At 42.6% G+C, this 27985-nt stretch overlaps 1 protein-coding gene across 1 annotated transcript in view; it reads left to right on the plus strand.

Annotated features, from left to right (window-relative positions):
• Positions 1-20018, plus strand: part of LOC126355889 (troponin C, isoallergen Bla g 6.0101-like) — a 127975-nt gene extending 107957 nt beyond the window's left edge. The window contains exons 5-6 of the mRNA XM_050006394.1: positions 3577-3708; positions 19845-20018. Coding sequence (XP_049862351.1) covers positions 3577-3708; positions 19845-19879 — 167 coding nt within the window. The 3' untranslated portion in view covers positions 19880-20018. The remainder of the gene's footprint in view (positions 1-3576; positions 3709-19844) is intronic.
• The last annotated feature ends 7967 nt before the right edge of the window (positions 20019-27985 follow it).

Genomic DNA, 27985 nt, shown 5'->3' on the forward strand with positions numbered 1-27985 from the left:
CAATAGTCATCAACAATGTCGGCGCAAACGATGACAGACAATCTGTGCTGATAACATGCTGGCACAATTTCATGAATATTCTCTACAGCTGACACGCGCTGGATGTGGAATTTTACAACCAGTTGAAACGAAAGCTCATCCGTGAACAGCACACTCTCTCTAAAGTAAGAATTGACGCACTGTTGACGTGTACCCGTGCAGCAAAATCAGCTGCTGATAACGCCTGAACACGTTGTATATGGCACGGATACAACAGGTGCCCATTTAGAACTCTCCAGAGAGTCGTGTGGTCGACGTTGCTTGTTGAAGCTAACTGACAGTGGGGTATGTCGCAAACTGTGCGAAGAAGTTCCCCCTCCAGTAGAGGCGTTCTCGTTCATCTAGGCGTCCCCCAGTCCCGAACAGTAGGCTTAAATGCGACTTCCTCCGTAAGACGACAATCAACTGCTTGAAAGTTCTCTCGCCGGGGTACCGTCGCTCTGGAAATCTCTACAAATTCTTCGAACGTTGAGCGCCACGACCACTACCATCTAGTAATACGTAAAGATAATGGGCATATGCTAGATCCGCATTTGAGTACTCTTCTATTGCACTGTACCGAAGACCAAGTCCGTGATGAACACCAAACAGTTGATGCTACATGCTTGTGTAGTCTGTGATGAACACGAAGCACTTGATGCTACATGCCTGTATAGTTCGTAATGAACACCAAGCAGCTGATGCTATGTGCTTGATGCTAGCAGAGCAATGAAGTTAGTCCCACGTCACACAAACAATGAAATGAGTCACATGTCAACATTAACTTCATTCGACCGTAAAAACAATGGCCTTGAAGCTAACAATTGCAACCCACTGTACATTCAAACCAAACGTAATCAAGAGGGAATTTTGAAAATTTAATGTAAGGAAATGTTTCTTGTAATGCTGATACGTTATGGTTCTGTGTTTCCCATAATTAGTGTGATTAAGAAGAGAACTAGGAAATGAGCTCTAACACAGAAAAGAGGGGTTCCAGATCCACGTTCATACAACACATTTATTCCTATATGCGTGAGGAATGTTTCCTGAAAGTTTGGTCAAAACTTTTTGTTACACCATACATAGCTTCGCGCCAGTTCTGCAGAGGAACCCCTCACTCACCAGGCCCCCTCGTTTCTTGTCTTATCAAATCACTACACTTTTTATGCTTCACAAACTGAAACGCAAACGATATCTTATGTGGAGCCGGCCGCGGTGGCTCGCGGTTCTAGGCGCTCAGTCTGGAACCGCGCGACTGCTACGGTCGCAGGTTCGAATCCTGCCTCGGGCATGGGTGTGTGTGATGTCCTTAGGTTAGTTAGGTTTAAGTAGTTCTACGTTCTAGGGGACTGATGACCACAGACGTTAAGTCCCATAGTGCTCAGAGCCATTTGAACCATTTCTTATGTGGAACGGGAGAGATTCAAACTTGCATGTGGACTAATTATACTTCCCAAACTGAAGCACCATTAACTGACATATTCAAAAGTCCATCACAAAATGATTTCCACTTCCGAACTGTGTGCCGCACCGAGACTCGAAGTCGGGACCTTTGCCTTTCGCGGGCAAGTGCTCTACCAACTGAGCTACCCAAGCACGACTCACGCACCGTTCTCACAGGTTTAATTCCGCCAGTACCTCGTCTCCTACCTTCCAAACTTTACAGGTATCCTGCGAATCTTGCAGAACTAGCACTCCTGAAAGAAAAGATATTGCGGAGACCTTAGCCACAGCCTGGGGAATGTTTCCAGAATGAGATTTTCACTCTGCAGCGGAGTGTGCGCTGCTACGCTTCTTGCTGGCAGAGAAAACTGTGTGCCGGACCGAGACTTACCCGCGAAAGGCAAAGGTCCCGACTTCGAGTCTCGGTCCGGCACATACACTCCTGGAAATGGAAAAAAGAACACATTGACACCGGTGTGTCAGACCCACCATACTTGCTCCGGACACTGTGAGAGGGCTGTACAAGCAATGATCACACGCACGGCACAGCGGACACACCAGGAACCGCGGTGTTGGCCGTCGAATGGCGCTAGCTGCGCAGCATTTGTGCACCACCGCCGTCAGTGTCAGCCAGTTTGCCGTGGCATACGGAGCTCCATCGCAGTCTTTAACACTGGTAGCATGCCGCGACAGCGTGGACGTGAACCGTATGTGCAGTTGACGGACTCTGAGCGGGGGCGTATAGTAGGCATGCGGGAGGCTGGGTGGACGTACCGCCGAATCGCTCAACACGTGGGGCGTGAGGTCTCCACAGTACATCGATGTTGTCGCCAGTGGTCGGCGAAAGGTGCACGTGCCCGTCGACCTGGGACCGGACCGCAGCGACGCACGGATGCACGCCAAGACCGTAGGATCCTACGCAGTGCCGTAGGGGACCGCACCGCCACTTCCCAGCAAATTAGGGATACTGTTGCTCCTGGGGTATCGGCGAGGACCATTCGCAACCGTCTCCATGAAGCTGGGCTACGGTCCCGCACACCGTTAGGCCGTCTTCCGCTCACGCCCCAACATCGTGCAGCCCGCCTCCAGTGGTGTCGCGACAGGCGTGAATGGAGGGACGAATGGAGACGTGTCGTCTTCAGCGATGAGAGTCGCTTCTGCCTTGGTGCCAATGATGGTCGTATACGTGTTGGGCGCCGTGCAGGTGAGCGCCACAATCAGGACTGCATACGACCGAGGCACACAGGGCCAACACCCGGCATCATAGTGTGGGGAGCGATCTCCTACACTGGCCGTACACCTCTGGTGATCGTCGAGGGGACACTGAATAGTGCACGGTACATCCAAACCGTCATCGAACCCATCGTTCTACCATTCCTAGACCGGCAAGGGAACTTGCTGTTCCAACAGGACAATGCACGTCCGCATGTATCCCATGCCACCCAACGTGCTCTAGAAGGTGTAAGTCAACTACCGTGGCCAGCAAGATCTCCGGATCTGTCCCCCATTGAGCATGTTTGGGACTGGATGAAGCGTCGTCTCACGCGGTCTGCACGTCCAGCACGAACGCTGGTCCAACTGAGGCGCCAGGTGGAAATGGCATGGCAAGCCGTTCCACAGGACTACATCCAGCATCTCTACGATCGTCTCCATGGGAGAATAGCAGCCTGCATTGCTGAAAAGGTGGATATACACTGTACTAGTGCCGACATTGTGCATGCTCTGCTGTCTGTGTCTATGTGCCTGTGGTTCTGTCAGTGTGATCATGTGATGTATCTGACCCCAGGAATGTGTCAATAAAGTTTCCCCTTCCTGGGACAATGAATTCACGGTGTTCTTATTTCAATTTCCAGGAGTGTAGTTTTAATCTGCCAGGAAGTTTCATATCAGCGCACACTCCTCTCCAGAGTGAAAATCTCATTCTATTTCCACTTCTGTATCAAATTCACCGATGAAATACGCGAAATTATTTCTTGCTTCGGAGGCTGAACTTAAGCGATCGCACACCGTCGACCATAGTTAAGTTAAATGAGAGTAACTGTCTTGACGGTCTTTTACAAATAAATTCTTGTCCAGTGAAGCATTCTAAACCGACTTTTTTTCTTTTCTTTGCAGGCAACGGTTACATAACGACGCAGACCCTGCGGGAGATCCTGCGAGAGCTGGACGACAAGATCACCGAGGAGGAGCTCGACATGATGATCGAGGAGATCGACTCAGATGGTTCTGGAACCGTAGACTTTGACGGTACGTACGCACACCTCTCTGGCTCAAAACTAGCGGAGTACAGCTCTGGGTAGCAAATAATTGTGACAGGTCTACCACGACCAGAGTTGTTACCAGCTGTTAATCTGATACCTCTCAATATCGCGGAAAAGTAAAGAAAACCAGAGTCAGGTCTTCTGGCTATTCTACGGACATTTTTACGAGGTACATCTCTGACAGCACCGAGATGTACGGGCATTTCAAAAGGATCATCCGATTTCAGAAGACGTTATCGAAAGGCGTTAATCCGTCCAATTTTCAAATTTTTCGTGGTTTTCTAAATTCGTCTTTCTAATCAGGTCGGTTCTTGAGGACAACATTATAGAAATGGAAGAGAATGTAGACGAAGATGAAATAGGAGATATGATACAGCGTGAAGACTTTGGCAGAGCACTGAAAGACCTAAGTCGAAACAAGGCCCCGGGAGTAGACAACATTCCATTAAAACTACTGACAGCCTTGGGAGAGCAAGGCCTAACAAAACTCTATCATTAAGGTGAGTATGTATGAGACAGGCGAAATACCCTCAGACTTCAAGAAGAATATAATAATTCCAATCCCAAAGAAAGCAGGTGTTGACATATGTGAAAATTAACGAACCATAAGTTTAATAAGCCACGGCTGCAAAATACTAACACATTCTTTACAGGCGAATGGAAAAACTAATAAAAGCCGACCTCGGGGAAGATCAGTTTGGATTCCGTAGAAATAATGGAACACGTGAGGCAATACTGACCCTACGACTTATCTTAGAAGCTAGATTAAGGAAAGGCAAACCGACGTTTCTAGCATTTGTAGACTTAGAAAAAGCTTTTGAAAATGTTGACTGGAATACTCTCTTTCAAATTCTGAAGGTGGTAGGGTTAAAATACAGGGAGCGAAAGGCTATTTATGATTTGTTCGGAAACCAGATGGCATGAAAGGGAAGCAGTGGTTGGGAAGGGAGTGAGACAGAGGTTGTAGCCTATTCCCGATGCTATTCAATCTGTTTATTGAGCAAGCAGTAAAGGAAAAAAAGAAAAAATCGGATTTGGAATTGAAATCCATGCAGAAGAAATAAAAACTTTGAGATTTGGCGATGACGTTGTAATTCTGTCAGAGACAGCAATGGACCTGGAAGAGCAGCTGAACGGAATGGGCAGTGTCTTGAAAGGACATAAGATGAACATCAACAAAAGCAAAACGAGTATACTGGAATGTAGTCGAATTAAATCGGGTGATGCTGCACGAATTAGATTAGGAAATGAGACACTTAAAATAGTAAAGGAGTTTTGTTATTTGGGGAGCAAAATAACTGATGATGGTCGAAGTAGAGAGGATATAAAATGTAGACTGGCAATGGCAAGGAAAGCGTTTCTGAAGAAGAGAAATTTGATAACATCGTTTATAGATTTAAGTGTCAGGAAGTCGTTTCTGAAAGTATTTGTATGGAGTGTAGCCACGTATGGAAGTGAAACATGCACAATAAATAGTTTGGACAACAAGAGAATAGTAGCTTTCAAAATGTGGTGCTACAGAAGATTGCTGAAGATTAGATGGGTAGATCACATAATTAATGAGGAGGTATTGAACAGAATTGGAGAGAAAAGAAATTTGTGGCACAACTTGAATAAAAGAAGGGATCGGTTGGTAGGGCATATTCTGAGGCATCAAGCGATCACCAATTTAGTATTGGAGGGCAGCGTGGAGGGTAAAAATCGTAGAGGAAGACCAAGAGATGAGAAAACTAAACAGATTCAGAATGATGTAGGTTGCAGTAGGTGCTGGGAGGTGAAGAACCTTGGACAGGATAGAGTAGCATGGAGAGCTGCATCAAACCAGTGTCGCGACTGAAGACAACAACAACAACAATCATGTCGGTGGAGTATCTTTTCTCTGCCTGCGTTTTCTCATATTATACCTGCTAGGGAGGAATAGCACAATGGGAACAGACAATAAATGTGTTTCATTCTTAGTGTTACATCTAACTATGCACCTGTAGTCACTTATCCTAAACATGGATAATCGCTGGATCGAATGAATGCTGGCTTAGGTAAAAACGCGTGCCACTGGATGAGTTCCCGTGGAAATTCTTGAGTGAACTTTGCAGTGGAAGCCCGAGGAATCTGGTTGGATGTGATCTTAGAAGGCGGCTCCTATAGCGCCGCTGAGTCACGACAGCAGTCTGCCCAAACGTTTAAACGTGTGGCGACGTGCTTGTATCATCCAGATCCCATCGCCAAAGATGCCGTGTTCGAATTTGGACGTTAAAGCGAGTGCAAAATTTTGAGGTGAAAGAAGGATGATACAGCCTTGTGACATTGCATGAATATTTTTCTAACACCTTGTATTATTGTAACCCGTGTCTATCCTTCTGCACTTAACTGAGATTTCCTGCCCATACACAGCTGTCAGCCACATAAAGATCTTAGTAGATTGCTTTTGCCTGAAACAAAGTGTCTTATCTAAGCTGTAACTGGAATCGGCAGATGGTGATGTACAAACCATGCCCTGCACCAGAATGGGAGAGAGAAAGACAGATTTGATGAGCATGTAGCAGAAGGCATAAGGGGAGACCACGAGGATACAAACCAAAATCCCTCTGATACCAGAGTGGCAGGGGGACAGCTTCAAGTTTAGAACAGAAATTGACCATAACACATGTAGCAGTTTCCAGAAACGTAAAATCAGTTTTTCGTCAGAACGTTAAGGAGCTGAAAAACAAAGTGGATGAGCTTCTTGTATGCCTAGAAGACGTGGAACACTCTCAGCCTCTCTGAGCATCATGTAACCACAAGGATAGAGAAGTTAAAATAAGGGATTATAGACTAGCATCATTTTCGTGTAGAGTGAACATGGGAAAAGAAGGAATTGCAAATATGTGAAAGTTGGACACAAAGTAAAAAATATTGATATAAGCAGTTTTGCGTCTATCTCTACCTAGAACCCTGTGCATGTGAGCTGTTGTTGAAAAATACTCATCTTTTGATTGGAGCAGATTACAGGTCCTCTCCAGGAAACTTTCAGCTATTTATGACAAATCACTACCGACCTACCTGTCAGACAAGAAGATTTCATTGTGGATTTCTTAAGTTTCTTAGACGAAAAATGAACTCGAATCATTGAGTGTTACAATCTGATTACAGTGGTAAATTTCCTAACTCGCGTGCAGGAAGATAGCAGGAACATGATTGATAACATTTTTATAGACAGTGTCCAGGCTGGAACAATTAACTTGTACCCAATTGTTAATGACTACCTGATCACAATAAATGAAAATAAACAATCGACCACCTTACTTACCTGGATAGCTCGATGCATCCGGGATTCGGTCAGGCGCGCCGGAAACGAATCGAAGTCACCTGGTGAATTAACGACGAGAATCGGTGTGCTAGCCAACGTGGACGTGGTTTTGAGGTAGTTTGCCGCATCCCACTAGGTAAATACCAGGCTGGTACCCAAGTGCCACCTCAGTTACACGGAAAATTGAGAAAAGTTTCGCAGATTTTCACATGGATAACACTAGATGTAGACATTTGAGGTACACAAATTCCCTCCTGTGTGTGTGTGAGGGGGGGGGGGGGGGGGGAGGAGATAGGTGTATCGGGTGGTGACAGAAAGGGCATCCGGCCATCCATTAAATAAACCGCGCCAGTTCCGAAATAAACATGCCGACCTTGCGTAGATGTGGAACAAAGGAAAAGAAAACAACAAAAAGTAGTACATTACACTTATGAGGATGTTTATACAAAGAAGTGTAGCTATTTTTGATAAATTAGTACAATATTTTAAGTATAAGTTAAAAGAGGTAGTGTAGGATGAGATATATGTGAAATTCAATAAATTCTATAGTAAATTCGTATCAGTATTTGAAAGTAATTTTGCTAAAAAGTTATCCAGAAAGTACATTAAGAAAGGAAGTAAGGATTGGATAACTAAAAAGATTAAAATTTGACGTAAGAGGAAAAGGGCAATTTATATAGTGACCTGAATAAGTCAAGATTCGACGTTACTTGCATTCTACAAAAAAAATACTGTCATATATTAAGGAAAGTCATTAAAATGTCCACAAACATGCACATCTCGACAGAAATTAATAATGCAAATAATAAGATTAAAACTATGTGCGATATTGTAAAACAGGAGACAGAACAACCAGTCAGTGTACAAAAAACCACAACAATTATGCTAAAAGACAATGTTGTGTCTTGTAATTCACACGTTGCATGTATTCGTAACAGTAGCTTTAGAAAGGTAACGGCAAAACAGAATTAAATGGTTCAGCCGCAGAAGCAAGAGAATAAATTAAAAATATCGTTCCACAAAACTTTCAGCAAGTAGAAGTGGCACCAACATCTATCACTGACATTAACAGCTGATGGCATTTCAAACAAAACTCAGAAAAAGTTGTTCTACCTTAATAAGTAATATCCTTAGTAATACATGTTATGCGTCATTGGAACAGGGAATTTTCCCACATAGATTAATACATGGAATTATCAGACCTCTTTATAAGAAAAGTGACAAGAAAAAAATACTGCCAGTTTGTATTTTAAGTGGTCTTTCGAAGGTTGCAAAGATCATGTTACTCTCTGAGAAAAAAGCTTGCCGGCCGGAGTGGCTGAGCGGTTGTAGGCGCTTCAGTCTGGAATCGCGCGACCGCTACGGTCGCAGGTTCGCATCCTGCCTCGGGCATGGATGTGTGTGATGTCCTTAGCTTAGTTAGGTTTAAGTAGTTCTAAGTTCTAGGGGACTGATGACCTCAGCTGTTAGGTCCCATAGTGCTCAGAGCCATTTGAACAAAAAAAGCTTTATGGGATTGATGACTTTCCACACAACTGATTTGAAGCCTGCTTAACAAATAGAATGCAAAAAAGCTGCGCTTTAATGTTTGAAAATTGGTGAAAGGAGACAAAATTTCAGCGACGAGAAATTAGGAAGGAAGTCCCGCAAGGCTTAATAATGGGTCAATTCCTATTCCTTATATATGGAATGACTTTCCACTTAACATTCATCAAGCAGTAATGGTACTTTTTGGAGACGATACTACTATTACAATCAATCTCATTTGAGAGAAAGCAACAAAAGAAGCGGCTAATGATGTTTTTCTAAGAATTATTAAGTAGTTGTCGGAAAGTGGATGCGCCCTCAATTTTGAGAAAACACACTATACTCAGTTCCGTTCATTAAACACAACCACAACAACAACTGGTGTAGCACATGATGAGGAGTCAGTAAACAAGGTATAATGCACAAACGTTTGGGTGTTTGTATTGATAAAATCTTGGACTTGAAGAAGCATTTTACTGATCTGCTCAAATAATTACGTTCAAGTACTTTTGCTCTTCGCATAGTTGCTAGTCTCAGAAACAAACGAATCAGCCTTCTGACTTGGTTTGCATATTTCCACTCAATAATGTTTAATGGAATAATTTTCCAGCGTACTTCATTACTTAGAAAGTTTTGAATGTACAAAAGCAAGCAGTAAGAATAATATGTACTGTTCACCTATTGTCGTCATGTAGGCACCTCTTGGAATGCGCTCCATCATAAATGATCCATCAGTATTTGAGATGAATAGTGATACTCATACCTACAGCAGAAGAGGAAAAAATTACCTTTACTATCCGCTACTAGAGCCGTCACTGATTTACAAAGGAATTAAATATGCACTAGCAAAAATTATTGACCAGTTTCCCAATACCATAAAATGTCCAACAGGTAGGAAATCTAGCTTCAAATTAAAACTAAATTCATTACTCCTAGACAATTACTTCCATGTGTGGAACATGAAATTAACTGACAGATTCGTCGATTAACATATCTGTATTTTACTTCTCAGTCTTGACATATTACTCCGTGCTTCCCGTCAACTGTTCGTGTGATTTTTTTCCACGTTCTTTTGCCGATGCCCTGACTGAAACTGCTTGAATATTATGCTGACTGCAACGTTGTAGAAGCTACAGAGCACTGTAGAATATCTTGAGTAAAGCGTAGTTTTCTTGTTTAAATTCTACCTTTGTTGTACATATTTCTTGTGAACTATTTTCTACAGCTATTAAAAACATCGTATATATTTTGCTTAAGAGTAATTAGTATGGAATAATGCAATTTTCTGTGAGTCTTTCTCAAGATATCAGGAACCCACTATCTTGTACGATGCTCTATCTTGTTTTAAAAAAGTTTATTTACTGTTCGGAACTACTAATGTATTTACTTATGTATTTATTTTACCCCGAAAGGGAATTCAGATCTCCTCTCACACTTGACAATGAATACATCGAGATTTTCTTCTTTTTCTGATGTGTATATGAAATGAGTTTGACATGATAATAATTATAAATTTATTTAATACCAGTGGACATTTTTACTACCGCAATATCGGCCCTATTAAAACCGCACGAGGGCATTTCTCATAACACAAAGATATTGTTGAATAGAAATGATTATATGCACAGTGTTCCTGTTTGGAAACGCGGCAGAATGAGAACCACTGCTCAAATGACATCAAATTTTTACAGCGTGTTATTGACTCAGAGGGCACACGTACGGGAACAAAAAGAAAAAGATAATTAACGAAAATTTTACCGACAGATGGTGCTGTAAAATTCTTAACGTAAATGGGGTCGGCTACAAATAATAGATGAATGGCAATACGAAGGTTGTGATTTGAGTTGCACATTACAACATCCGTTCTGTTCAATGCGCATGGCTGCACAAGCTCGGCAGACAACAGTTGTGGAACTATTAGACAGGTCCATCCACCACGGCCGGGTTGTAGCACATCGGATGCGAAAAACGATTTTTAACTGTCCACAGGCCAAAAACCGTATAAAAAGCAAACTGAATATGGTTCTTAATGCTACCGCATGACCACGAGCTGCGGACGCATGTACAAGTTTCCGGCAATTCTCTCTTGCACTGCATGTTCGCACAGCGCCGCTCCACCCCTCCTCCAGCGCTGTGGCAACATCTTCGACAGATGTCGGATCAACTGCTTTCCTCCCTCCACCACAATGCTGTTCAAAGCAACCGGTCGTTTCAAATTTTGTAATAATTTTCTCCAGACCCTTAGCAGACATCTGATCAACGCTTGAGCGCCCGTAATTACTGTAGTTCTACTGGCGCCCAGTCACTATTTTGCATGAGTGCTTTACCAGCAGTGGAGACATGTTGGCCGGCCGGTGTGGCCGAGCGGTTCCAGGCGCTTCAGTCTGGAACCGCGTGACCGCTACGGTCGCAGGTTCGAATCCTTCCTCGGGCGTGGATGTGTGTGATGTCCTTAGGTTAGTTAGGTTTAAATAGTTCTAAGTTCTAGTGGACTGCCGACCTCAGAAATAAGGCCCCATAGTGCTCAGAGCCATTTGAACCCTTTTTTGAGACATGTTGGGCGTCTACGACGCATCTGTTGGCGCGCATATTCTGACGCTTACTACTGGTAAAAGCTTCGCTACATGTTTTTTGTTCCCTGATGCTTCCCCCCGCATCAATAACATGCTGATGAAATTTGACGTCATTCTGAGCAACAGTTCCCTTTCTACAAAATTTTGAATTTGGATCTTTAATTATGGACACAGTGCACTAACAGAAAGAACTGGCAGCAGTATCAAAATAACAAAATCTGGAGCTGTTATTTGGTCTGGGGAGAGTGAAAAATACTACAGAAGAGTTAGAAGAAGAGATGAATAAGGTAAAATGAGCAGGAATAAATGAAAAAGATATAAAGATGGGGAAAGCTGGAAGAGTATTGACATTGGAACACCGATATAGATCTGCTGTCGGACATGTGAAAGATAGTTTGGTACACGAGGCCTGACAGTAAAGAATGACAGCTTTCATTCCTGAGGAATTATTGGTATGCGACGCCTCCCTACCAGGAAAGGTCGGACACGACGCTAGATACAGAAGGACTAGACAGATGATGCCAATGCGTCAACATTCGAAATATTAGTGGCTATCATCTTCACAGTAGCGCCAGTTTCAGCAGACATACTTACACAGTCTGTCCTCCCACTACGTGGAGGTTGCTCAAGAGTTTCTCCGCTGTTTCCCTTCTGAGCTGATCCATTTTGAATAAACTTATCATACAACTTTGAACATGGCTGACGTTCGCAGCAACCGTATACACAAATTTGAAAAATATTTAAAATTCTGCCAACCGGTTGGCAGATTTTTACATATTTTCAAAAAACTTATCATAAAGTGAGGAAGTAACGCACGGTCGGAAAGAATCGCGCACTAATACATCACAATCAACAGCTCTTCCTCGTAGAGTTTATACCGACAGGGAAGCTATGCTAGGGATGAAATGAAACGTTTAGTCTCCTGTTGAATGCGTTCTGATTTCGAGCCACATAGTGCTAAACTAGGATATAAATGTACACACGTACTTTTGGATGCTTTACGCCCTGGAGTTTGGTCGATAGTTCATAGTTTCCAAGTAGTGGAGACCGACGCCGACATACCACGCAATGCAGACACCAACGTTTTTACAGATGAACAGCTGTAGTCAGTGAGAGACGGGCAGTCCCAGAAGTAGGGAGCAGAGGCAAGCTCATGTAAGCGAGAGTCTTATTGTGACGATAAAAATTAGTTTTACTGAATGTTGATCTTATTTTTATGTAAATTTAAATTAATTGTAAACGTTTCAAAACGTTGTAACGGTAATAACTAAAATATACGTAGATTGTCAATTTTCTAGTTTGTCTTTGAGTATGTATTTTGTAACTTTTCGAGTATTAACAAAGCAATTTAAGTCTGATCACCGCCGTGATGTCTGAATGAAGTGCTGTTGACAGAAGAAAACGAAACAATAAATACTCGAAACTTCAGAAAGAAAGGTGTTCATGCATAAGTAAATTCTTATATCTAATTTCCCCATGCTTTAAACTTAAGGAAAAAGTTGTTTGCACTTAATTACGGTTTCACATTATAACATTACATGTCGGGATTTATCTATGAGGTCTTGAATATCTTATTTGTATCGGTCAGTTGGTATGGAGAAATTGAGATTTCTGCCATCTCTTTATATAGTTTTGTGTCCCGAGGCTATGCAAAGCTGTCATTTAGTTGCGTGCGATTTGCGATTTTCTGATTACCGATAAAATATAATGACCATAAATCTTTGAAGTCATTTGAAATAATATTTTAATAACTATGTAGATACCGTGATGTCATTCTTTTACTCTTAGAAAGAAAGTGTGTTAATTGTGCGTTAAATAGCGGAAAGGCCAGTGTTAACTCTGTCTGCTTGCCGGGGGGTCTCATTCGAGATGTGGAGGAGGCCCTACCGGCGGCGATAGAGAGCACTGGGTGCACCCGACTGCAAATTGTTGCTCATGTCGGCACCAATGACTCCTGCCGTCTGGGTTCAGAGGTCATCCTCAGTTCGTACAGGCGGTTGGCGGAGTTGGTGAAGGCGGAAAGCCTCGCTCGCGGGGTGGAATCAGAGCTAACTATTTGTAGTATCGTTCCCAGAACCGATCGCGGTCCTCTGGTTTGGAGCCGAGTGGAAGGCTTAAACCAAAGGCTCAGACGATTCTGCGGAGAGCTGGGGTGCAAATTTCTCGACCTCCGCTATCAGGTGGAAAAATGTAGGGTCCCCCTGAATAGGTCAGGCGTGCACTACACGCCGGAAGCGGCTACGAGGGTAGCGGAGTACGTGTGGAGTGCACATGGGTTTTTTTTTAGGTTAGAGAATTCCCTCCCTAGGCCCGGCAAGACGCCTCCTGAGACGCGGCAAGGCAAGAGTAGGCAAAATGCAACAAGGAATAACAATATTAATGTGCTTATAGTAAACTGCAGGAGCGTCTATAGAAAGGTCCCAGAACTGCTCCCATTAATAAACGGTCACAACGCCCACATAGTACTAGGAACAGAAAGTTGGCTGAAACCAGACGTAAACAGTAATGAAATCCTAAACTCGGATTGGAATGTATACCGCAGAGATAGGCTGGACAGTGAAAGGGGAGGCGTGTTTATAGCGATAAGAAGTGCAATAGTATCGAAGGAAATTGACGGAGATTCGAATTGTGAAATGATTTGGGTGAAGGTCACGGTTAAAGCAGGCTCAGACATGGTAATTGGATGTCTCTATAGGCCCCCGGGCTCAGCAGCTGTTGTGGCTCAGCACCTGAAGAATAATTTGGAAAATATTTCGAGTAGATTTCCCCACCATGTTATAGTTCTGGGTGGAGATTTTAATTTGCCGGATATAGACTGGGAGACTCAAACGTTCATAACGGGTGGCAGCGACAAAGAATCCAGTGAAATATTTTTAAGTGCTTTATCTGAAAACTACCTTGAGCAGTTAAACAGAAAACCGACTCGTGGCGATAACATATTAGACCTTCTGGTGACAAACAGACCCGAACTATTTGAATCAGTTAATGCAGAACAGGGAATCAGCGATCATAAAGCGGTTACTGCATCGATGATTTCAGCCGTAAATAGAAATATTAAAAAAGGTAGGAAGATTTTTCTGTTTGGCAAAAGTGACAAAAAGCAGATTTCAGAGTACTTGGTGGCTCAACACAAAAGTTTTGTCTCAAGTACAGACAGTGTTGAGGATCAGTGGACAAAGTTCAAAACCATGGTACAATATACGTTAGATGAGTATGTGCCAAGCAAGATCGTAAGAGATGGGAAAGAGCCACCGTGGTACAACAACCGAGTTAGAAAACTGCTGCGGAAGCAAAGGGAACTTCACAGCAAACATAAACATAGCCAAAGCCTTGCAGACAAACAAAAATTACTTGAAGCGAAATGCAGTGTGAGGAGGGCTTTCAATGAATTCGAAAGTAAAGTTCTATGTACTGACTTGGCAGAAAATACTAAGAAATTTTGGTCTTATATCAAAGCGGTAGGTGGATCAAAACAAAATGTCCAGACACTCTGTGACCAAAATGGTACTGAAACAGAGGATGACAGACTAAAGGCCGAATTACTAAATGTGTTCTTCCAAAGCTGTTTCACAGAGGAAGACTGCACTGTGCTTCCTTCTCTAGATTGTCGCACAGTTGACAAAATGGTAGATATCGAAGTAGACGACAGAGGGATAGAGAAACAACTAAAATCGCTCAAAAGAGGAAAGGCCGCTGGTCCTGATGGAATACCAGTTCGATTTTACACAGAGTACGCGAAGGAACTTGCCCCCCTTCTTGCAGCGGTGTACCGTAGGTCTCTAGAAGCGCGAAGCGTTCCAAAGGATTGGAAAAGGGCACAGGTCATCCCCGTTTTCAAGAAGGGACGTCGAACAGATGTGCAGAACTATAGACCTATATCTCTAACGTCGATCAGTTGTAGAATTTTGGAACACGTATTATGTTCGAATATAATGTCTTTTCTGGAGACTAGAAATCTACTCTGTAGGAATCAGCATGGGTTTCGAAAAAGACGGTCGTGTGAAACCCAGCTCGCGCTATTCGTCCACGAGACTCAGAGGGCCTTAGACACGGGTTCACAGGTAGATGCCGTGTTTCTTGACTTCCGCAAGGCGTTTGACACAGTTCCCCACAGTCGTTTAATGAACAAAGTAAGAGCATACGGACTATCAGATCAATTGTGTGATTAGATTGAGGAGTTCCTAGATAACAGAACGCAGCATGTCATTCTCAATGGAGAGAAGTCTTCCGAAGTAAGAGTAATTTCAGGTGTGCCGCAGGGGAGTGTCATAGGACCGTTGCTATTCACAATATACATAAATGACCTGGTGGATGACATCGGAAGTTCACTGAGGCTTTTTGCAGATGATGCTGTGGTGTATCGAGAGGTTGCAACAATGGAAAATTGTACTGAAATGCAGGAGGATCTGCAGCGAATTGACGCATGGTGCACGGAATGGCAATTGAATCTCAATGTAGAAAAGTGTAATGTGATGCGAATACATAGAAAGATAGGTCCCTTATCATTTAGCTACAAAATAGCAGGTCAGCAACTGGAAGCAGTTAATTCCATAAATTATCTGGGAGTACTCATTAAGAGTGATTTAAAATGGAATGATCATATAAAGTTGATCGTCGGTAAAGCAGATGCCAGACTGAGATTCATTGGAAGAATCCTAAGGAAATGCAATCCGACAACAAAGGAAGTAGGTTACAGTACGCTTGTTCGCCCAATGCTTGAATACTGCTCAGCAGTGTGGGATCCGCACCAGGTAGGGTTGATAGAAGAGACAGAGAAGATCCAACGGAGAGCAGCGCGCTTCGTTACAGGATCATTTAGTAATTGCGAAAGCGTTACGGAGATGATAGATAAACTCCAGTGGAAGACTCTGCAGGAGAGACGCTCAGTAGCTCGGTACGGGCTTTTGTTAAGGTTTCGAGAACATACCTTCACCGAAGAGTCAAGCAGTATATTGTTCCCTCCTGCGTATATCTCGCGAAGAGACCATGACGATAAAATCAGAGACATTAGAGCCCACACAGAAGCATACCGACAATCCTTCTTTCCACGTACAATACGAGACTGGAATAGAAGGGAGAACCGATAGAGGTACTCAGGGTACCCTCCGCCACACACCGTCAGGTGGCTTGCGGAGTATGGATGTAGATGTAGATGTAGATTAACGGTCAGTGTCGGGATCAGTGATTACGATTCGAGAAATAGTAGATTTGACGAAGTTCAATTGCACGCAATCGCGTGGGGCGAATTATGACCTTGGAATTGATTATAGATGTATGCAGGTCAATTTCGTAACGCGGTAGTACGCGTCGCGACTGTGAGGCGGTATCAAGATTGGTTTCGCGCCGCCGATGGTTTGCTTTAAAATCGCGAAAATACAATTTACGCGAATTCTTAATTATTGCGAAAGGATAGAATATTTGATGGTTATCCCACTGTTGATAGGACGTAAGTTTGGATAGAAAGATCAATGTCAAAATCCAATATAAATCCTGTTGATCGAAGTAGCCTAGCAACCCAAAAGCTCAAACGTGGTTATCAGCAGAAACAGAGTACTACTTTTCATGCACGCATTTACACTCTACATCGAGGTGTGAATGATCTGTGGGTGCTAAATAAACATTTGAAAGCATTTGAGTGAATAAAAGGAAAGATATAAAGAAGTTTATTAGTATATTTTGTTATTTCATGAACAGTGATATTTTCTTATAGTGATGTAGAGACTTACGTATTATTGATATTGTGACAGACTGGTCGCAAGTGCTCTCGTTACAAGACGAGTTTTGGGCCTGAATAAGAGTAGCTAGTTCTTAGGGTGTAAAAGATTAATTAAAGAATAAAACCATACTTAAATAACGCTGCATCGCTACCCACTATCTTTATACTTCATTAAGCTAGCTATCCTGGAATCAGGTACCGTTGTCGTATAGTTGTGTGTTGTCAACAACAAATAGGTATACACTAACATAAACATTTGTCATGCTCTGATATCGACGAGGGAAAGAAGAGACGACAACGACGACATACACGTATACATACACAAATGGTATACGTGAGGCCTTACAGTACAACACAACAACGTCACGGTATAACACCAAATTTCAGATGGCTAAGATAAAGTAAAAAACCATAGAGAGCTAAATGAACTGACGAAACCCTTAAAATAAGGCAGTAAGGTAACTGTAGTCAGGAAGTTCACTGAACAGCGTGTCAAACGACATAAACATACCGAGAATTACACTTTATGATCGATTAAAATCACATTCAGAGAAGAAACATTTCTTGACGAGATGATCTGTTTTCACCTCCGAATAAGAACAAGAATTAGTCAACCATTTGCCTACACTGGCACAATTATTCTATGACAATACTCTGGTTGACTTACAGCAAAATGCCTATGACCCTGTCAGAAAGCTAGGCCTTAAGCAAAATTTCAGTAAAATTAGCAAAAATTGCTGGCGAATGAATTTATAGTTTTGAAAAGAGAAATCCCAAAATTAAGCTTACAAAAGCCATCAGCAACACCTATCAGCAGAATTCTAAGTTTCAATACAAGTGAAGTAGATTTTTTTTCCCTCTTCGAGCACCCCTCTCGAAAAACGTTCTGCGAACGTACTTTGAAACAGGTTAAGGTAATAAAATGATTAGAACAGAAATTTTATTTTCACTGTATTTCATACTGTCGGCATTACCCTATAAGGACGTCGATATTACCCAGATAATCGGGGTGATATCAACAGGTCGCAGACTTAAGACAATGTTTATATTGTTCCGAAAGTATTCATCTTTCTATTTCTCTGGTACAGCTACAAATCTACCTGGCTCACACAGACTGCCACCAATTTTTCCATGGCAGACACAAAACGAAAAATCTGTTAATGTGCCGGTATTTCCCAAGTATCCCCTGCGTCATCAGCTATGGTTCAATGTAATCTTCAGACATTCTCATTTGTTATTATTTTTCTTTTTTTACACAGAATACGCTAATGAAGGTCACTTAAACAAACACGCCTATGGGAAGAAAGCACCGCGAAGACATAGATTTCCGGCTGCTGCAAGATTCCAGATCTTGGTTAATAACACAATGTTAACATTCCACTTGCTTACAGTTTAATATCTTTGTTATACTACGAAAACCATGGCAGGTTTGATTTTCCTCACACAGAACGCCGGTTGTATTCAACAATGTGCGAATCTCGTAGAACAATGTTTTTAAGTATATGAGGAAACAACGAAAAAAAAAGAAATCAAGATGGCAGTTGGTTCAAAGCACATCCTTCCACATTTCAAATCCATTACTCAGCCACAAAGCAGCGCCATTCTGTACGAGTTGAACAGAAAGTATTCACAGTTAAGTAGCTGAGCTAATATTGAGAATTACCACTGACTGGTCAGCCTATACACTACATCTGAGCGGCCTAATTTCACACTTAACTACATGTGTGATAAAAGTGTCTGGTACAACGAGTCAATCTACTCCATCATCATTCTGAGTGCTGAATTCAACCAAATGAACTAGATAAGAAACTGCTATACAACGACCCTATACAGGGTATGACATAAACAGCTGGACGAATTAAAACCTGTACCAGATACACTTGGTGAAGGTAGCACGCGGTTTCATGTAGTTTCCTGTACCTTCGTAGCTTTTGGCAGTCATCAAAAGCTGGTTAAATGCACAGCGTGTTTCAGTAGTAATATTAACTATACCGCTACACAGGCGTAACATTCTTTTCAAGTCAGTTCGACATTGGAAGAAGTCGATGACAACAAATGTTGGATTGAAGAACTTTCAAACGACCGCATGAGTTGCCGGCAAGTAGTTCCCATATTCCTCACGATTTTTGCGAACAGCTCATAACGTGTAGATAATGTGTGAGATTCCACATAGCTCCTGGCATTCAGTTCGATCACATCCTCTGATGCACCAGTTACGGCCTCCCAATGTTAATCAAAGGGCAACGCTTAGTGGCAGCCTACTGGATACAAGTTTAAGGAGAAACTAAACACGGCAGTCAGCACTTGAATAAATCATAAAAATGAAACGTTAGACAGGTGCACCCACAGTTATAGAGCCATTGGTAGCCACCAGGCCACAACTTTTGTCTTAAAGTTAGTCTGCTGCGTTGTGAGATAACCTAAGACTTTTTCTAAAGTGATAAAGCAAAAACGTAATTGAAACATCTATTTTAAAAATGGCTACGCAACTGATCTATAGAGATGATCTTCACGTTTCCGACATTATAGTAATATAACGTACACCCAAGTGTAACTCAGTGACTTAAATCAGTCACTGAAGTTACTCGAATCTGTTACTTAAAAGATTTGTTTAAGTCTCTTAAGTATGTCACTTATTCAAGTCCTTTAAGCAAGTTAGTTGAGTCACTTGACAAAGCGACTTAAATAAGTCACTTATGTCAGTCACTTACGTCACGTAAATAAGTCCCTTCGGTAAGTCGCCTAGGTAAGTCATTTAAGTGGTTCACTTAAGCAAGTCACTTAAGAAAGTCACTTCAGTAAGATACGTAAGTTTGTGACTTCCCTTTGTGATATTCTCTGAAATAGCATATCTATCCGGAATACCTTCACATTTTACAAGCTGGCTCTATGAACTTGATATCTATGAATTTGACGAGACTTATTTTCGACAAAGTAAGGTTGTGCATGCACTGTTGATACAATGAGCAGTGTGAGCTTTGGTAAATGTGTGTTCTGTACTTGTGCCTGTCTCGTTGCAGAGTTCATGGAGGTAATGACGGGTGGCGATGACTAGAGAAGGCGGCCTCCTCGATCACTGGAGCTTCGCTGCTGCCTTTTCCCCAGAAGGCAACATCAACCACCGCAAGTCCTCTGTTGGCCTGTCCGTGTACATCAATAAAAAAATCGTTAATAAATGTTTACAGGAACACGTATTTATCGAATTCTTATTTATTGAAAATGAAAACACTATTCCGAATTTAACTAAACATATTTCAGTAACTAGCTACTACAGAACCCACATCTCAAATTACAAATGTTGATGTGACTAGTTACGTCTACATAAATAAATGAGCTTCTTGTGATATTTCCCTTCTTTGCGCTGGTGCAGGTGGTTTGTCGTTGGTGTTCTCCGACTTTACGCTTTAACTATGAAAAGCAGCACAGTCAAATGGAATAACAGCTAAAAACGGCTATAACTATTTAACGCATGTCAGTACAGCAATAATAATTACAGAGAATTTAAAAGAAAGTTAAAAAAGTAGCTTTACCAAGTTATAAGGGCTCTGATGACTCCCCTTGGTCATACACGCAACATTAACTGATAATCTATTTGACATCATGCGTTCTGAAGCATACATGTAGTTACCGAGCGGAACGATTAAGAAATGCGCAAACTGAGTCCTGCAACGGTTTCTGGCAAAGGAGGCCTACACGCAAGGTCTCACACGACTCCATAAAACGCCGTCACTGTCAGGTACGTAGGTATAGATGACGAAGACCAAAACACTGCATCGTCATGACCAATACGAGCCATCCTATGATTTGGAAGACGTTAATTAAAAAAAAAGAAAGTGCGAACCTCCATACCATAACGTGGGATTGGTCAAAGTTACTGAAAAACTTCTCGACTTGTGATGACAGAACAACAGTTGCTAAATTTTTAACACGCAGAATGCCTTCCGTACGGAGCCCGCCATTTTCACTTAAGGCACGGAACTTCAACTTGCGCGTGCCTTTTAATGGTGCTGCTCAGTGTATACACGGCTGGCGGCCGGCCATCACAGTGTCAGTGCTGCTTCTTCCTCTGTTTGCTGGACGAACAAAAATACATTCGCAGGCTGAAAAGTCCTGCCAGATTAAAACTGTTTGCGGGGCGGGAATTCAACTTGCACGAGTACCACTACAGCGAATTACGAGTGCAAGACAGCTTCTGTAAAATTCGGAAAGCAGGAGGGAGGCAGCGGCAGAATTGAAATTGTGAAGACTATTCTTGAGTCGTGCCTGGATAGCGTCAAATATGAAAAAAAGGAATTTTTATATATGTCACTTTTATATACTAAACAGTCAAAGAAACTGGCACACCTGCCTAATACCGTGTAGAGCCCCTGCGTGCACGCAGAAGTGCCGCAACACGACGTGCCATGGACTCCACTAATGTCTGAAGTAGTGATGGACAAAACTGTCACAGTGAATCCTGCAGAGCTATGCATAAATTCGTAAGAGTATGAGGGGGTCGAGATCTCTTCTGAACATCACGTTGCAAGGCATCCCCGATATGCACAATAATGTTGATGTCTGCGGAGCCTGATGGGCAGCAGAAGTGTTTAAACTCAGAAGAGTGTTCCTGGAGCCACTCTATAGTAATTCTTGACGTGTAGGGTGTCGCATTGTCCTATTGGAATTGTCCAAGTCCATCAAAATGCACAATGGATATGAATGGATGCAGGTGATCAGAAAGGATACTTACGTAAGTGTCACCTGTCAGAGTTGTATCTATAAGTGTGAGGGGTCCCATATCACTCCAATTTCACACGCCCCACACCATTACAGTGTCTCCACAAGCTGACATGCACCGTCCTTGGTGGTGGTGTGTTGGGGCTTATGGGCGCTCAACATCGAGGTCATCAGCGCCCTGACACACATTAAAAGGAACGAATGTGGACAGACCTAAGAAAACTAAAGCACACACTCAAAGAAAGCAGGAAAAGAAGGAAAATGCTACGTAAGAAAGTAAAACCTAAGCAAAGGGGAAACATAGCAACAGGAATGTCACAGGAAATTGTTATTGGCTGGCCACTTACATAAAATATGGGCGGGCTTGTCACACAGTGAGCAAATTAAAATCCTCTCCCTAAAATCTTCGTAAAAATATTTGACATGGCACAGAACTTTAACCACATTCGTCCGAGTGTTGCCTGAAAGAGATGGCAGGTCCGCTGGCAAGTCAGCCGCGGCCCGCTGGTCAGAAAATAAAACGCAATCCAATAAAACGTGGCGCGCAGTGACCTGGACGCCGCAAGCACCACACATTGGAGGGTCCTCTCGCCGGAGCAGGAAGCCATGCGTCATAGAGCTGTGGCCTATACGAAGCCGAGTGAGGAGAACCTCGTCCCGTCGATGGGGCTGAAAGGAAGTACACCACACACGCGTTGGGGGCTTGACTACTCGGAGCTTATTGTCGGTCACTTCCACCCACTCATCCTCCCACAGACGCATGACCCGTGAGCTCAACAGCGAGGTGAGTGCGTGCAAGGGGATAGCACACTGAGATACTTGTGGGGCGAGACACGCCTCCTTGGCTGCGAGATCTGCCCTTTCATTCCCAGCAATGCCGACATGCCCCGGAACCCAGCAGAAAGCTACAACCTCCCCCAGTAGCTGTAGTCGGAGGAGGGCATCCTGGATGGTCTGCACAATTTTGTCTGTTTGTCTGCCGGATACAAACGTTGCAATAAGTGAAGGGCACTGAGTGAATCGGAACAGACAAGAAATTTAGGAGAGGAAGAATGTCTCATGTGCTCCAGTGCCCGCAAGATCGCAGACAATTCTGCATCAAAGACAGTAAAAGTCGGAGGCAGTCGGACCTTGAGGACACGATCCGGAAAAACAACTGAGCAACCAACAGAATCCCCTTGTTTCGACCCATCCGTAAAAACAGCTACATAGTCGTGGTGCTCAGATAAACTGGCAGAAAATGCTGCATTAAAAACGGTGGCAGGAGTGCAATCTCTCTTGTAGTGCAATAAATCTAAATCCACTCCGGGCCTCTTCAGTAACCAGGGTGGGAGGCGGTTAAAACCCTGGATTTGGGGTTGTACAGACTCCACACGGAGGGACTCTAGTACACGTTGCACACGGATCCCAAACGGCAACGTAGCCCGGGGACGGCGGGAAAAAAGGTGGTCCAGAGGTGGATGGGCAACAAGATGGTGAGCAGGCAAGCTGGGAGCTGCAAGAAACTTACAAGCCTGGCGCACCAGCAGGAGCTGCCGCCGGATGGTAAGTGGCGGGTCTCCAGCCTCAGCACAGAGGCTGGGAAGTGGCAACAGGCATAAGGAACAGGCCAAGAAATTCTTCTGACAGCTTTGTTATTAATGTACAAAATAGGTTTGATCTGTTGCCTCAGTCGGAAACTGATGAGTCTCTCACAGAAGTAGATCTAGACAGGGCTCAACAAGCTTTCAGCAGCAAATTGAATAAGAAGGTAGGGAAGTGTGCAAAGAGAAAGAAAGTCTTGTTGCTAGGTAGTTCGCATGCTAGGGGTGTGGGCCAACTTCTGCAGGATGAATCAGGGTCAGAATACCAGGCCACAAGTTTTTTCAAACCTAGTGCTCGACTGGGGCAGGTTACAGAGGATTTAGGTTCACTATGTAGAGGCTTTACTAAGGAAGACACCGTGGTTGTTGTGGGAGGGCCGGGCAACAGTATTGACAGAGATCCGGGGTACAGCATAGTGTGTGACCTGGCAAAGATTGCATCGGCATCGAATCATACCAGTGTTGGGTTTGTGTCGGTTCTGGAGCGCCACGACCAGCCTCAATTGAGCTCTTCTGTCAGGAGAGTTAATTTGGAGTTGGAACGGCTACTTGGATCTGATGCGGGGTCACACATTGGTGTGGTTCCTGTTGATTCACTCTGTAGGTGGGACTATACTAGGCATGGCTTACACCTCAACAAGAAGGGGAAGGGTAAACTGGCTGGGCTGATAGCAGGAAATTTAAAGGAGGGAGGAACTACATCTCATGGTGGAAACTCTTTTTTAGTGTAAGATCAGTGTCCAGTGGGAAACTCAGCCAGGCAAGTACTAAAGATGTTAAAAAAGTTCAAGATACTCACAAAAGTAAAATGAAAAATGTTAGTATATTTCATCAAAATATTGGGAGATTGAAGAATAAAATTGATGAGCTTCTGCTTTGTTTAGAAGATATAGAAACTGAGAATGTAATAGATGTATTATGCCTGTCTGAGCATCACATTGTCACTGATATGCAACAGGTTAGCATCAATGGGTACAAATTAGCTGCACATGTAAGTAGAGATAATATGATGAGAGGAGGAGTTGCCATATATGTCAAAAGCTTCCACAGCGCAAAACATTTAGAAAATAAAAAAAAATGTGTAGAGCAACATATGGAAGCATGAGCCACTGAACTAAAACTAAATGATGGCACTTTCAAAATTGTAACAGTGTATAGGTCCCCCTCAGGGAATTTCCAGGCATTTCTAGAAAACTTGGATGCTTTGTTGTGCTATCTGTCAGACAGGGGGAAGCAAATTATCATTTGTGGGGATTTCAATGTTGATTTCCTGAAAGAGTGTGATAGGAAGAATGACCTTGTAGTATTACTCATTTCTTTCAATTTGAGCTCCGTCATTGATTTTCCTACTCGGATAACAAAGAACAGCAGGACATTGATAGATAACTTTTTTATAGACCAAGATAAGTTTAAGGACATAAATGCTTATCCTGTTGAGAATGGTCTTTCAGATCATGGTGCACAGCTAGTTACAGTACATGGCATAGCCCCATGCAGTATATCAAATCAGACTTTCAAAGCTGTGCGTTCAATTAACAATATAAATACTGCAAACTTTAGGGAAAGACTACAGGAGCTAGACTGGGATGAAGTGTATATGGAACCCGATGCAAACTTGAAATAGAACTTATTTCACGATACATTTTAAGGGTATTTGAAAATTATTTTCCCAAGAAAACAGTGAAACATAATTCCAAGAAAACATATAAAAAACCTTGGCTAACTAAAGGAATAAGAATATCTTGCAACCCTAAAAGAGAACTGTATCTAACAGCAAGAGGGAGTACTGACCCCGAAATTGTTCAATATTATAAAAACTATTGTGCGGTACTAAGAAAAGTTATTAAAAACTCCAGAAGCATGTGTATCATGTCTGAGATCAGTAACTCTAATAATAAAATTAAAGCAATTTGGAATATTATTGAAAGGGAAACAGGGCAACCAAGAGTACAGGAAGACTTTGGTGCCATAAAACTGAATGACAAGTGTACTAACAAACAATCTGAAATTGGAAATATTTTCAATAATCATTTTTTAAATGTTGTGGAGAAAGTAGGATCTAGATCTTCACTAGAAGAGGCAAGACTTCTAATAGAAGAGGCCATACCTGTGCAGTTTGAAACAACTGTATTTCCCCGAACCTCTCCCTCTGAAATCAGTAAAATAATAAACTCACTAAAAAGTAAAAGCTCTTACAGAATTGATGGCATTTCCAGCAAGATACTTAAAGCTTGTTCCCCACAGATAAGTAGGATTCTCAGCCACGTATGTAATACCTCTTTGGAGCAGGGTGTTTTCCCCGATAGACTGAAATATGCCATTGTAAAACCACTGCATAAAAAGGGGGATACGTCGGATGTCAACAACTATCGCCCAATCTCTCTTCTGACAGCTCTATCAAAATTTTTTTTGAAAGTAATGTATTCAAGAGTAGCCTCCCATATATGTAAAAATAAAGTACTAACAAAATGTCAGTTTAGTTTTCAGAAAGGCTTTTCAACATAAAATGCTATATACGCTTTCACTGATCAAATATTAAATGCTCTGAATAACCGGACATCACCCATTGGTATTTTTTGTGATCTCTCAAAGGCCTTTGACTGTGTAAATCATGGAATTCTTTTAGATAAGCTAAATCATTATGGTTTGAGGGGGGCAGTGCACAAATGGTTTAATTCATACTTAACTGGAAGAATGCAGAAAGTTGAAATAAGTGGTTCATGTAATGTTAATACAACAGCTGATTCCTCAAACTGGGGGTCTATCAAGCACGGGGTCCCACAGGGTTCGGTCTTAGGTCCTTTACTGTTCTTGATATACATTAATGACTTACCATTCCATATTGATGAGGATGCAAAGTTAGTTCTTTTTGCTGATGATACAAGTATAGTAATAACATCCAAAAACCAAGAACTAAGTGATGTAATTTTAAATGATGTTTTTCACAAAATTATTAAGTGGTTCTCAGCAAACAGACTCTCTTTAAATTTTGATAAAACACAGTATATACAGTTCCGCACAGTAAATGGCACAACTCCAGTAATAAATATAGACTTTGAACAGAAGTCTGTAGCTAAGGTAGAATTTTCAAAATTTTTAGGTGTGTCCATTGATGAGAGGTTAAACTGGAAGCAACACATTGATGGTCTGCTGAAACGTCTGAGTTCGGCTACGTATGCTATTAGGGTTACTGCAAATTTTGGTGATAAGAATCTCAGTAAATTAGCTTACTATGCCTACTTTCATTCACTGCTTTCGTATGGTATCATATTCTGGGGTAATTCATCGTTGAGTAGAAAAGTATTCATTGCTCAAAAACGTGTAATCAGAATAATTGCTGGAGCCCATCCACGGTCATCTTGCAGACATCTATTTAAGGATCTAGGGATCCTCACAGTAACCTCACAGTATATATATTCACTTATGAAATTTGTTGTTAATAATCCAGCCCAGTTCAAAAGTAATAGTAGTGTGCACAGCTATAACACCAGGAGAAAGGATGATCTTCACTATGCAGGGTTAAATCTGACTTTGGCACAGAAGGGGGTAAATTATGCTGCCACAAACGTCTTTGGTCACCTACCAAACAGCATCAAAAGCCTGACAGATAGTCAACCAACATTTAAAAATAAATTAAAAGAATTTCTAGATGACAACTACTTCTACTCATTGGCTGAATTTTTAGATATAAATTAAGGGAGGGAAAAAACTAACTTAAAATTTGGTGTCATGCAATATTTTGTGTAATGTAATATCTTGTACAGACATCTTTCATTAACCTGACACGTTCCACATCATTACGAAGTGTCGTATTCATGATCTATGGAACAAGTATTAATCTAATCTAATCTAATCTATGGGACTGGTTCGATAAGCACCCGTGGCCAGTCGAGTCCCAGCATGGTGAATAGCGTCAAGGATCTGCAAATAAGAAGGCCTCGCTGACCCATACGCTGTGCACCCATAGTCCAGCCGTGAACGCTCGAAAGCTCGGTAAAACTGAAGGAGACGCGCCCTGTCCGCTCCCCAAGACCTGTGGCTGAGGCGCTTGAGAATGTTCAGTGGCTTCAGGGTTCTGGCTTTCAAGTCATGTAGGTGTGGCAGCCATGACAACCTGGAGTCAAAAATTGGGCCCAGAAACCGCACTGTGTCTCTAAAATGTAGGGCAGTATCCCACATATGCAAGGCAGGCAAAGTAAAAAGACGACGAGAATGATTGAAATGAACACAAACACACTTATTGGCAGAAAACCGAAAACCCGTCTTTGCAGCCCACTCCTGTAACCGCCACACTGTTAGCTGCAACTGACGGCTCTCGGTTGCAACACTGGAGGAGGAACAGAAAACAGCAAAGTCGTCCACAAATAAGGAGCACTGTACTGGACTCCTCACTGTAGACGTTATACTGTTGATGGCTATGGCAAAGAGGGTAACGCTTAAAAACGCTGCCCTGGGGGTCACCGTTCTCTTGCTCAAAGCGATCAGACAGTGTGTTACCAACGCGGGTCCGAAAAAACCGCTGAGACAGGAAAGACCGAATGAAAATCGGGAGGCGGCCACGAAAGCCCCATTGATGCAGTTGTGCAAGAATACAGTGTCTCCAAGTAGTATCATATGCCTTACTGATATCAAAGAAGATACCGATACAGTGATGCTGACGGAGGAAAGCCTGCTGAATAGCCGCCTCTAGGAGGGTCGGGTTGTCGACCGTGGACCGAAATTTTCGGAATCCACACTGAAAGCGGCTAAGGAGCTGTCTGGTCTCTAACAGCCAGACCAGACGCCGGTTAACCATCCGTTCCAGGGTCTTTTCGACACAGTTTGTCAAGGTGATACTACGGTAACTGCCGGGACATGTGCGG

This window comes from Schistocerca gregaria, chromosome 3 (assembly GCF_023897955.1).
Source record: "Schistocerca gregaria isolate iqSchGreg1 chromosome 3, iqSchGreg1.2, whole genome shotgun sequence".
NCBI classification, from domain to species: Eukaryota; Metazoa; Arthropoda; class Insecta; order Orthoptera; family Acrididae; genus Schistocerca; species Schistocerca gregaria.